Raw genomic sequence first — 12788 nt, forward strand, 5'->3', positions numbered from 1 at the left:
CATTTTTTTTCAGTGTAGATTTTTGCATTTTCAAATGCAGTGCAAAACTGCTTGCTAATTTTAAGTCAAGTCATTTCTTTATATAGCACTTTATACAATACAGATTGTTTCAAACAGAAAAATAATTGTTCAATGATGGTTCAGAGAGCAATTCTGCTGTAAAGCAGTTATTAAAAAAGTTCAGTGTTGATTCAGTTCCATTCAAGAATATCAATTATGAAATGAGTTCAGCTCTGTAAAAAACAGTAATGTCATCATCCAGCTCAGTTCAGTTCAGTTCTCATCCAGTCGTCAGTACAGATGATTCATTAATATTGCTGGATATTAGATGCCCCCAACTAAGCAAGCCAGAGGCGACAGTGGCAGGGAACCCAAACTCCACCTGTGACAGAAATGGATGGGGGGAAAAAAACAGAAAACCTTGGGAGAAACCAACAGAAGGTTCTGATGTGTTCTGAGTTGTTAGGGTATTCTTGGTGGTAGCCTATCCACAACACTTCAAAAAAAAAAAAAAAAAACCTTGGAGACGCATGTATCAGAGTCTGTGAAAAGGGTCTATAGACTTCACTGTGTAAAGGTATATTAGTAGTCACACGATGTTATTGTATTTCAGAGTGTGGGGATACATGGACGGTCATCAGGGGAAAGTTCTTGGCCATCAATGCTGCCAGCATGAGTTGTGCGTGTCCTCGCAGTCCTAAAGGTCTGTCGCCGTCAGCGCACTTAGCAGATGGAACTACTGACCTCATCCTCGTCAGGAAGTGCTCCAGACTCAACTTCCTGTGCCACCTGCTGCGCCATACCAATAAGGAAGACCAGGTTCTTGTTTCATCTCAACAGAAAATATCAGTAGATTTAACATATTTTTTTTTATGAAAGCGATGAAGCAAATCCATTCATGTTTCATCAAAGCCTCTGAAAAAAGCAACACTCTCTTAACCAGCACACTTCAAAAAGTATCCCTGCTGTCCACCAAATGCTTACTATATAATTTATAATAGTATAAATTTAAAATAATATGAATATTTCATTAACTGTAAGTTCTTTTTTTTTTTTTCTTGGAAAAAGAGCAGCTAATTTTGTTCTTTGAAGTTCTTAGTAACAGCAGGGTTCATAGAGAACCTTGAAAGTCATGGCAATTTGTCTAGTTAAAAGGGTCATATGATGTTGCTAAAAAGAACATTATTTGGTGTAATGCAATGTGTTTATGCGGTTTAAGGTTCAAAAAACACATTATTTTCCACATACTGTACATTATTGTTTCTCTTCTATGCCCCGCCTTTCTGAAATGCGTCGAATTTTACTAAGCTCATCAGTCTGAAAAGCGAGGTGTGCTGTGATTGGCCAGCTATCCAGTGCGTTGTGATTGGCCGAATACCTCAAGCGTGTGACAGAAATGTTACGCCCCTTAACATACTGTGATGCCGTATCCCGGCCGGAGCGACGAGATAAAAACATTAAAACCCATTATAAACGAGGCATTTGTTGCATCCAGTGGGGACATAATTATGGATTATAATGACTTATACTGTCTTTTTACGTGTTGCGTTGCATCGCGCCGCGTAAACATAAAACCATGTCTGCATTTGTGATCGGAGAAATGACAAACAACAAGCGCTAATCTACACTGCTCAAAACTCGCGTTTGCATCATCAGTGGCAAATCCTTTAAGGTCCCACTTTATATTAAGTGGCCTTAACTACTATGTACTTAGATCAAAAAATTTGTGAATTAGAAAACACTTTTGCTGCTATTGAGGTGGGATACAGGTAAGGTTAGGGACAGGTTTGGTAATATGGGTAGGTTTAAGGATGGGTTAAGGTGTAAGGGATGAGTCAACAGTGTAATTATAAATGTAATTACAGAAATTAATTATAGATGTAATTACATGCAGGTATTTTTAAAATATAAGTACAATGTAAAAACATGTATGTACACAATAAGTGCATTGTACCAAATGATTCATTTAAATTTAAGTACATAGTTGTTAAGGCCACTTAATATAAAATGGGTCCTCCTTTAAATATGAAAACGTACTTACAGTTTTTGAGTCAGAACAGCCGGCATTGTAGTCTACTCTCCCAGGATCAGGAAACAGTCCTCCATAAAATGTGCTGCACACATCTGAATATTTGGGTTGAACTGTTCTGGAACAGTGTTGTAAATAAAACTTAACCACTGATATCTAGTCGTGTCCTCTTTTGCGAATATCTTCCTCTTTTGGAAGGCCAAACAAAGTAGTTTAGCTTTCATAAGGAAACACACAGCGCCTTCACGACATGGCGGCGGCAACAATACCACAGCGAGAATAAAAGTGAAGTGACATGTGGCCAAGTATGGTGACCCATACTAGGAATTAGTGCTCTGCATTTAACCCATCCAAAATGCACACACACAGCAGTGAACACACACACCGTGAACACACACCCGGAGCAGTGGGCAGCCATTTATGCTGCGGCGCCCGGGGAGCAGTTGGGGGTTCGGTGCCTTGCTCAAGGGCACCTCAGTCGTGGTATTGAAGGTGGGAGAGAGCACTGTTACGCCTTCTTTCTTTGCATGAACATTTGGGCGGCGTTATGCAAATCTTCCCACATCGTGACGTAGATATGTGGGGGCGTGTTAGAACGAGCCATTTTAGGTAGGCGTGGTTGACTCTTAACTTTTATAAAGAATATCTCTTTTGATTTGAGACTTTAGTCTTTGCAACTTTACAGATCTTCTTTATGCACCAAGAGCTTGTAGCACTCCAAAGAGAAACAAAAAATTTAAATCGCATCATATGACCCCTTTAAATTGTATGCTTAACTCCTAAAATATTTAAACAACTAGAAATGGTGAGTACATACTTTGTGAGTACATACTTTAACAATCTTTATCCAGTAATCACAAATATATTGAAATTCATTAGCATTGGAATCTTGTAACAGTTCATAATTCAAATGCCCCTAATAAAATTAACCAGCGAGTTTATTTCTAATCAAATATCTAATATCTAATAATCAAATTTCTAATATCAAAATAGTTCTTGGCCTATTTTGTAAATATACAATACACAGATCCCAAATTTACCATGACATTATGAATTGAAAAATGTCTGATATTTTTAATTATTTTAAAAAAGGTCTCTTATCCTCACTGTGGCTGTATTTATTTTATGAAAAATACAGTAAAAACAGTAATATTGTGAAATATTATTACAATTTATAATAACAGTTGTCTATTGTAATATAATTTAGTAATATATTCTAGCAAAGAGAAAGCTGAATTTTCAGCAGCCATTGTTCCAATCTTTGTGTAACATGATCCTTTAGAAATCCTTCTAATATGCTGATTTATTGGTGTTTAATGATATTTGACATGAGATTCAGTAAGCATTACTCTTGTTCCCTGTCTTTCTTCAGTTTGATCACTCTTTTGTGGAGGTGTACCGGGTCAGGCAGTTCCGATTCACCCCCAGATACCAGGAGTGTGATTCCGAAGTGGACCTGAGAGAGAGCGGAGCGACAGGCAAGCGATTCATTAGTCAGATCTGCAGGGAGCACAGAGCTTGTGGCTGCATGCCTTCCCAGAGCAACTGGAACTGTGATGGAGAGATCCTTCCACACACTGCCATTCAAGTCCGGTAGGTGTCCCTGTCCAGATATGCCCTCTGTGTTTGCTATTTCGGTATTTTTGTATTTATGAGTTCATGTATTGGACTCAATGGAAGTTTGAGCTGCAGAAATGCTATATCTAGATACTTTACTTGAGTGATAACACGCCCTCTCTACTAAATTATGAAAAATTATGAATTTAAAAGATGCATGTAGTGAAAATGAGAACTTTTGCACTGTGTCATGTTTCAGAAAGGAAAGAGTATGCCATTATACACTAATTACTTCAAGCGAGTCATCATTGTCATTGTAATTAAGGGGTGTGTGGACATAAGTGTTACTCCCACTCAGACTTCCTCATATATCTAGGAGATGTCACTGTCTCTTTTAGACCTTATATGAACACTTTTCATCTTCAGAAAATGTTCCTCCGACACAAAATGAACAGGCTTCACTAAAGTGTTTGTCGATTAGTAGAAGCTGTAGTTGAAATGTTGAGGTCTTTTGAGCACCAGATCGTATCATCTCAGCACTAGCATACTAAACAGGGTAAATAAATGGATTTTGTGGTCTGAGCCTGTGGAAAAGATGCTATTAAAATTAAAAAACTCCCTCCATTGTGCCTGCAGTGGAGTTGTTCTCCTCCCTGATACAGCATGACGGCTCACCTGAATGAATCATTTCCTTCATGCCCAATTGTTCTGTGTCAACAATGCGTAGCAATGAAATGCTCCTAATTTAATGGCCATCTCACTGTTAAAGGCTCACCTCCTTTAATTAAAATAGAAGTCCATTCATTTATTCCATTTTCAGCTTCAGTAATTGTTTCTCGAATGAGTAAGCAAATAACCTGTTGAGATAATTGATGATGATACCACGGCCGAAAAAGGCAATCGCCTGGCACTGAACTCACCTCCAGAGTATTGAGTGGAATTAGAGGAAATTAAAGAGCCCCGAACCTCCTAACAGCGCATGCATTTAACTACAAAACTTTTTATTCAACACGACGTTGCATTTATTGCTTACCAGCACTTGCTCGAACTTTGTTTTAGTCTAGGACACAACACATTAGTGGTTTTTGCTAAGGTAAGCATCTATGTTATTGATGCATATAATTTGGGTTAGGGATTTGAACAAACCACTATACTTAAATATTACAGTTATATTGTTTAAATTTTAAACAAATTTAGAATACTTTTTAGCTGAGCCGGTACATTGGAAAAACATGCCTCTACCTGCATTTTTGCAATCTATACATTAGGGCTGGGTTTTGACACAAATTTCACGATTCGATTTTCATTCACAAGCTTTCGATTCGATTCCCGATTCGATTTGATTCAATATTGATTATTTTGGATATATATCAGGTACACATGCCAAATTTTCTCAAGGAAAAAAAATTATCTTAACTAATGCTGTAAAATATACATGAGAGACAGTTGGTGCTACAAGGTTAAACATGACTGATTTTTTTAGGTTATACAATTTAAATTACACTTAATGAAGTTTTTATAATAAAAGTTACAGTGATATAATATTTCTACTTCAGTTCGTTTTTGTTTTTTTTTTAATATAAACATTTAAATGGTGGCTGTCATAAAAATATATAAATGAAACATTGAAGAACAGTAAAAATTATAATGAATATATTATATGGTGCATATATTTAGCAAAATGCCCCTCTCTACAGTTTATTTTTCTATCTGACTAATGAGTTTATGGTCACCGAATATGTTTTTCTGAGGTAAATGTGACGTTGTGTGACATTGTTTACAAGCCGTTATATTGACGTCTTTGTGCAGCTAAAACACGGATTAAGTGATTACATACTTACAACTTACCTTCGGATGTTTAGTCATGTTTATTTTGTGCTGAAGCTGGTATTAATGGGGAGTAGATGATCAGTTCACGTGCGCCTCGCGCTGCCGCGTCTGATGATCGAGGCGCTACAGCGATCTGTCACTCCACATTAAACAGCGCCAAAACGGAATTTATTGTTTGAATACTGCAATACAATGGACAGAATTTGAAATCTGAGACTTTGTTTCATATTAAAAATAGCAAAGCACAATGTTTATTGCAATATATTGGATGGGAGGTGCCCTTCAATATTCTGTCATTAACTGAAAACAGGCTAGACTAATCGATTCTTGAGATTTAAGAATCTATATTGTTCCGTAAAAGTCAGAATCGATTAAAATCGAGCCTTACAATTCCCTGCAGTTTCCAGCTAAAATGAACACTAGTGGCAGTAAGACATCAACAGCCTTATCACAAATTATGCTTACAACATTTTTTTTCCTGCAAATCCTTACACAATACTATGTAATACAACATATAGTAAACTTGCTCAGTAACTCACCTGGTACAGCATTGCACTTGTGATGTGGAGTGCTCAGGTACGAGTACCATGAAACAGTAGTCACAGTAAAAGAGCTGAAAGACTTGTAGATGCAAGCCAAAATGGCATGGCTGCTTCAGCAAATTAGTTTTATCTTGTGCTTGCTTTTGCTAAGACTATGGGTTTAGGGTAGAGTTGAGTGCAGGTGGTGCGCTATTTACAAACACATTATCCATTTAATTTCGGAACTGCCACAATACATACAGGTGGAAAACACAGTGGACCAAAGTCCTCTTTTCAGATGAAAGTAAATTTTGCATTTCATTTGAAAATCAAGGTCCCAGAGTCTGGAGGAAGAGTGGAGAGGCACAGAAACCATGTTGCTTGAAGTCCAGTGTGAAGTTTCCACAGTCAGTGATGATTTGGGCTGCCATGTCATCTGCTGGTGTTGGTCTACTGTGTTTTCTGAAGTCCACAGTCAATTGATCTACCATCTACCAGGAAATTTTAGAGCACTTCATGCTTCCTTCTGCTGACAAGCTTTATGGAGATGCTGATTTCATTTTCCAGCAGGACTTGGCACCTGCCCACACTGCCAAAAGCACCAAAAGCTGGTTCAATTACCATGGTGTTACTGTGCTTGATTGGCCTGCAAACTGGCCTGACCTGAACCCCATAGAGAATCTATGGGGTATTTTCAAGAGGAAGATGAGAGACACCAGACCAACAATGCAGATGACCTGAAGGCCACTGTCAAAGCAACCTGGGCTTCCATTACACCTCAGCAGTGCCACAGGCTGATTGTCTCCACGCCGCACTGATGCAGTAATTCATGCAAAAGGAGGCCCAACCAAGTATTGAGTACATGTACAGTAAATGAACATACTTTCCAGAAGGCCAACAATTCACTAAAAATGTTTTTTTTATTGGTCTTATGAAGTATTCTAATTTGTTGAGATAGTGAATTGGTGGGTTTTTGTGAAATGTGAGCCAAAATCATCCCAATTAAAAGAACCAAAGACTTAAACTACTTCAGTCTGTGTGCATTGAATTTATTTAATACACGAGTTTCACAATTTGAGTTGAATTACTGAAATAAATGAACTTTTCCACGACATTCTAATTTATTGAGATGCACCTGTACAACAAGCAACTTAATAAAACATCACCAGATTCCTGTTCATCTGTTTCGGGGTAAAACTGAATGTGTTTTTTAGCACCTCTCACTAGACATTTCACTTTGAAAGTGTCATAAAAAAGTAGCGTAGTATCATTTTGCAGAAAAGTCACCACTGGCGTGTTTTTCCAGTAAGCATGGGTTGTTTTTTTATCATGCAGTGAAGTGGTTGCATTTTGGTTGATTTTTTTTTTGTCTTTCTCTGTCTTAGGGTCCACAGCCAATTGATCAAGCTGTTTGCGAGAGGCATTGAAGAGCAGCCGGTGTTTGAGGACCCGTATGCTCACTGTGCAATATAGATGTCCACTCCACTTAAGAAACCTCCAGCTGGATCATGAAGAATTGAGATTCTTTGAATGGAAGAGTCACCTTCAGCTCAGCACAACATCATGCTGTTTTACCCAGATAATCCTCATGAAGATGCTTTGGAAACACACTGAGCTGGAGTCAACAGCATTTTCACAGCATTTAAATAGGCTTTATTAGATTTATGTAAGATAGGATTAGCTGTTTCAGCTAGGTATTTGTTTTGCCATTTTTTCATTTCAACCCTTGAAGGCCTTGAAGTTGCTGGTGATATCGCTTGCTGTATGCGACGGCTTCCAGTTGTCAGCATTTGTCTTCCACCACGATCAAGCTGGTCTTGAGAGTAGCGTTAATTGAATCCCAAAGTCAAATTCCTGGAACTGTGAAAACTCTGGTATGCTTATGAATACATTCTTCTTGATTGCACCTTCACTGTTTTTTTTTTAGGTATAAAGCACATGAGGTGGTCAGCTGATAAAGTTATTGGTATACCAAAAAAGTTTGTGGTTTACGTTGAATGCTTTGTTGGTCATTCAAAAATTAAAGTTCTGTTATCAAGTTCCAAATTGATTTTAAAGTTGTTAATCACTGCCAGCAGTGTTATTGTTAAAGGGATAGTTCACCCCCCAAAAAATGTAAGTTTGTTATTATTTATTCACCCTCAAGTTTTGCCAAATTTGTTTGAGTTAGATTCTTCTGTTGAACATAGAATATATTTTGAAGAATGTCGGTAACCAAGTCAATTCCTCAACTATTCCTTTAAAAAGTTAGCATGAAGTAATATGTCATATAGACAGTGAAGCCTACATTAAATCAAATTTATACATGATCAGAACATCCTGTGATCGCTTTAAAGGAGACATATACTGTTATTATCCAAATGGCACATCTGATCAGTATACTGTAAATCCGGTTCCCAAAAAAAACAATTCGAATGTATCATTTACCTCTCTTACCACAGTTGGTTTTGTTTTCCAGACATTTCACGCATCAAAATGTAGCATTAGCGAGCTAGATTACAAGCTTTGACAGCTACACAATGTCACTGCAAGGTCAGCGTATGTACGGCTGTTCATCAGACGCAATGCAAATGTAAATAATGCTGCGCTCTTCTCTGCGTTGTCTTCCTTGGTTGCACCCCCCGAGAATATTTCCTCCCTTTATAATGAATTTTGTGTTTGTGCTTCCTATGTTGATGTCTTATTTCTTCTGAAAGATCTTATTGTTCCTGTGGTATCGAAGAATGAAGGAGTTTTTGATAGACAGAGAAATTGCTTTTCGCTGTTGTGCATGTCAGCTGCTTTAATATGCAATTTTTAAAGTGTTTTCTTCAGCTGTACTAGTGATTGAGGGCAAGGATTTCCCATGATGCATCTGTAGGGGCGACACAACTTCTGTAGCCATTACAGGGAACATTGTTCCTTCATAGACTGAAAGATTGTATGGAAGTTTTTGCCACATAAGAAAACAAAAACTGCTTTTGGTAAATTATAATTATGACATAAGTCATAATTGATCAATTGGGTCATAATTGTCATTATTAATAACTGAAATGAAAATAGAAATATATTTTTAAAAATGCTAATAAAAACTGTCAATTAAAAATGTCTAAAAATAAAAAACATCATCATAAATAAAAGTCATAATTATATAAAAATGTAATAATTGAAAACTGAAATAAAAATCAATTAAAGCTAAATAGAAATACAAAAAAAATACTGATTAAAAATGACAAAATTACTAAAACTTAAATCCTTTTTTCGGCTTTATCATAATTTTAACTTTTTATCTCATAATTGTAACTCTTTAAAATCATAATTTTGACTTTTGTCATAATTTGTAATAGTCTCATAATTTCGATTTACCAAAGTATTGTTTCTATTGTGGTGGAAATGGGTTTCACACTATTGTTGTGTGTGTATGAATCTCGGGAAGAAATTTCCAAGTAACATTTCACCCTGAAATTAAAAAGCTAATTTAGAAATTATATTTTTCATAACGACAATGGAAACTTTTTTTGAAATGTCATTGTATTGTGTATTTTTGCACTGCATTGTGGCATTATTTTCATGACTGATAAGCGCATTTTCTTTTAATTATTGTGCTGAAATATGACCAGGATATTTCTTGACCGTTTTGATGGGAATCACCCATTTATACTAAGGACCATGGAAATGATGTCCTCATATGCAACCAGGCAATTCAGATGTCTCAAGAACCTCTGTTGTTTATGAATTATGAACTGTGGCTTGCTATTCTTGCGTGTGTAACAGTATTTGGGTTGTAGTATTAGTCTTCAAAACTTGTGTATTTGACACCTATTCTACTATTGTTGGTAGCCCACTTCAGACATAATCAAACCCAGTACATGCTGTGTATGCACATGATGTGCCACCACCTTGTCCTACTGATCCAAAGATAACATTCACAACCCATTTTAATTATTTGAATGTGGCCATGGTTTTTGGTTTGCATCACCTTTGGGCTGCCCTGGCGGTGGCTGTTCATTTACGGCTCATGGTGACTGTGTAATGTACTACAATGGTTGTCCAGTACTGTTTGTGTGTTTTCAGCTGAAAGTTAAACTGAGTTCTCTCAGTAGGGTGTCACCTTATGCATTCAAGCACTTGTTAAGACTCAGTAATGACTGATAATTAAGTCATCTTGCTGGACTCGAGATGACTTGTAAGACCTGATGTTTATTTTGAAGTGATGAATGAAAAGGAAAGAAAATCCATAAATAAAGTTCATTGAACAATTGTTTGTGTTCTGAGTGGTCGGTTTTGGCAGATTAATTTAAGTGTGGATGTAAGTGTGAAAATCACTAAAACTGTCATGACCATTGCCAAAATCATATTTAACTGCAAAATAAAATTAGATTAATGATAAATATTGTGGGAGCGTAGACTATTTTTATGACAATTAAGTAGATATTCTCATTACTACAATGCACATTTGTAATGTAGTTGCAGTAACATTTGTTACTGAAATCTTGGAATCCAATTTATTGGATTCTCATGTAAAGGAGGATCAGAACAATAAATAGAAAATAACATAAATGCCTGGAAGACAGAACTATAGAAAATACAATAGGAAATTGTAATCAGTGGTGCTGAACTGGTTTAACTTTTAGGTGATTCAAAGGAGTACCAAACTTGTTAATTGTACAAAACTAAACAAAAATCAAATGTTTACATTTATCAACATAACCTTGAAGCTCATAAGCCCAACAATTTGCAAATCTGAGAGCTGTTTGTTGTATTTCAATGATTTCATATTGGCAGTCAATTTCTAGTTTTAGTAATTTAGTTCAAAACACATTGTACTTGGCACAAACCATGTTTATCCTTGTTCATAGGTTTCAAGGATGAGGACATACTGTGCAACCTGTCCATGTTCACATCCACCTAATTTGACTAACTTGTACCAAGCGACAGATGAATCTCTGCCAAAATACCAAAGATTACCATAAAATAAAATACTGTTTGCATTGAGGATTGTTTTCTCTGCTGTCCAAAACCCTGTCAGAACACACCTGTGCCCCATTTCTGGGTCACAACCCAAGAGATAGCCCTGCCCTAAACTCAACATTGTGTGAGTATTATAGATGTTGCATTCAAGTCCTCCTGGAAAGTTTGTATTTATGAGTTGAGAAGCCATAATTACAACATCAGGTGCATCCAAGTCATTTTGGTCAGAGCAAGATGGCAATGTATCTGTTCTACAAAAGATTCAGCAAAATTGTTTATCTCCATTTCAACAAAATGATGCAACAAGTGTGTTTTTGCTTTTTTATGAAGGTATTGTGAATTCAATCATCATATATTACAGTTGTACAATACCATCAATTTTTAAACATGCAACTATAATAACAATTTCAACAAATCTACCATCTATACAGACATTACATCTATTCCGTCCCACACATTTTATAACTAGATATGTTTCCAACCACATATTTCTTATGCAATTTTGTGAAATTGCATAGAAATACAGTAGAATCACCAAGATACGCATCAATTCTAAAAAAGGGCATTAAAAAACGTATGCACTCAATTGAGGAGTATAATTATTTGTTTATCTGATAAGACATTTGCATAGACTATATTGGAAACACATTTACGAATCAAACCATCTATGCACAACAACAACAAAAAACGATGACTGACTCAACGGTTAATGTGATTGGATAATTGGACTAACTAGAAGATTTCATTGCACAGCATGTCAAATGTTGGTTTGATCATTCTGAAATGCCTGAGCCAAAGTCTGTCATCAAAATTATTTGGTTTAATTCAGTGGCGTACTGCACATCTGTGAGGCCCCTCCACAAGGAACGAGGTGGGGCCCCTCCCACCAGCAGTGATGTCATGTATGAAAATGTATTGTGTATCTGCTGCAAAGTCTGTCTCCCCCATTTGCACAACAGTAATGAATGTGGTGAATTATCATTGCACTGATGCATTCGATGTTATTATTGAATAACTATATATAAATATATAGTTCAGTCATGAACCTCTAGATGGCGCATACTGACGGGGTGTTAATGTAACTAATGATATTTAGAGAGTTAAACGACTTGGCACAAGCGGATTGGTTCATGCTGCATATGCAGCCAAAGAGCTTACTGCCTTGCATTTATATGGCTAGCTAGCATTAACTTGAGATTCCTGCAGCGCGCTTTCAGAGTTCTCTGAAACCCGCCACCTTCCCCAGATCCACCTGTATAGATCTGCTACAGGGTTATTTTATATGCTATTTGTGCAGCAGCAGTATGTCTTAAATACTCATGGCACCGTATCGCCATATGCATTGGCAGTAGCAAGTTCCTGTACTTGCTTGCAGCTGCAATAATCTACAACTACCACAATAACCAACAGCAGCAGCAGCGTAGCAGATCTGTTCTGCCAAGACCAAATACATTAATATTGTCATATCCATCACCATGCTAAAATGTTCCGAGAGATGTCATGATTGAACTATATATAATGTAATTGATATAATTGATGATATCCCCCGAGTTGCGTCTTCCGCCATTTTGGAGAGTACCCAAGAGCGTAATTGACATAATAAGCGTTATTTACGTTCAGGGGAGATAGCGCACGCATGAACGTAATCTGCGTAATCAGCGTTGTTTACGCTTAGGGGAAAGCGTGCATATGCATTGTGATACTCTCTAAAATGGCAGAAGACGTAGCTCGGGGGAGAAGAATTGTTGAAAAAATTATGTTATTTTTGTTTTAAACTGAAGTTGAGCCACTGATGTCACATGGACTGTTTTACTGATGTCCTTGCTATGTTTCTGTACCTGGGAACATTATAGTTGCGTTGCTGTCTACGCAGGGTCTGAGAGCTCTCACATTTCATCAAA

At 36.9% G+C, this 12788-nt stretch overlaps 1 protein-coding gene across 1 annotated transcript in view; it reads left to right on the top strand.

Moving 5' to 3' along the window:
* The window catches only part of LOC107600034 (ceramide kinase-like), a 41450-nt gene extending 32512 nt beyond the window's left edge, over positions 1-8938 (top strand). The window contains exons 9-11 of the mRNA XM_016291799.1: positions 578-819; positions 3402-3622; positions 7323-8938. Coding sequence (XP_016147285.1) covers positions 578-819; positions 3402-3622; positions 7323-7410 — 551 coding nt within the window. The 3' untranslated portion in view covers positions 7411-8938. The remainder of the gene's footprint in view (positions 1-577; positions 820-3401; positions 3623-7322) is intronic.
* The last annotated feature ends 3850 nt before the right edge of the window (positions 8939-12788 follow it).

Source organism: Sinocyclocheilus grahami, unplaced genomic scaffold, assembly GCF_001515645.1.
Source record: "Sinocyclocheilus grahami isolate Dianchi unplaced genomic scaffold, SAMN03320097.WGS_v1.1 scaffold276.1, whole genome shotgun sequence".
Taxonomy (NCBI): Eukaryota; Metazoa; Chordata; class Actinopteri; order Cypriniformes; family Cyprinidae; genus Sinocyclocheilus; species Sinocyclocheilus grahami.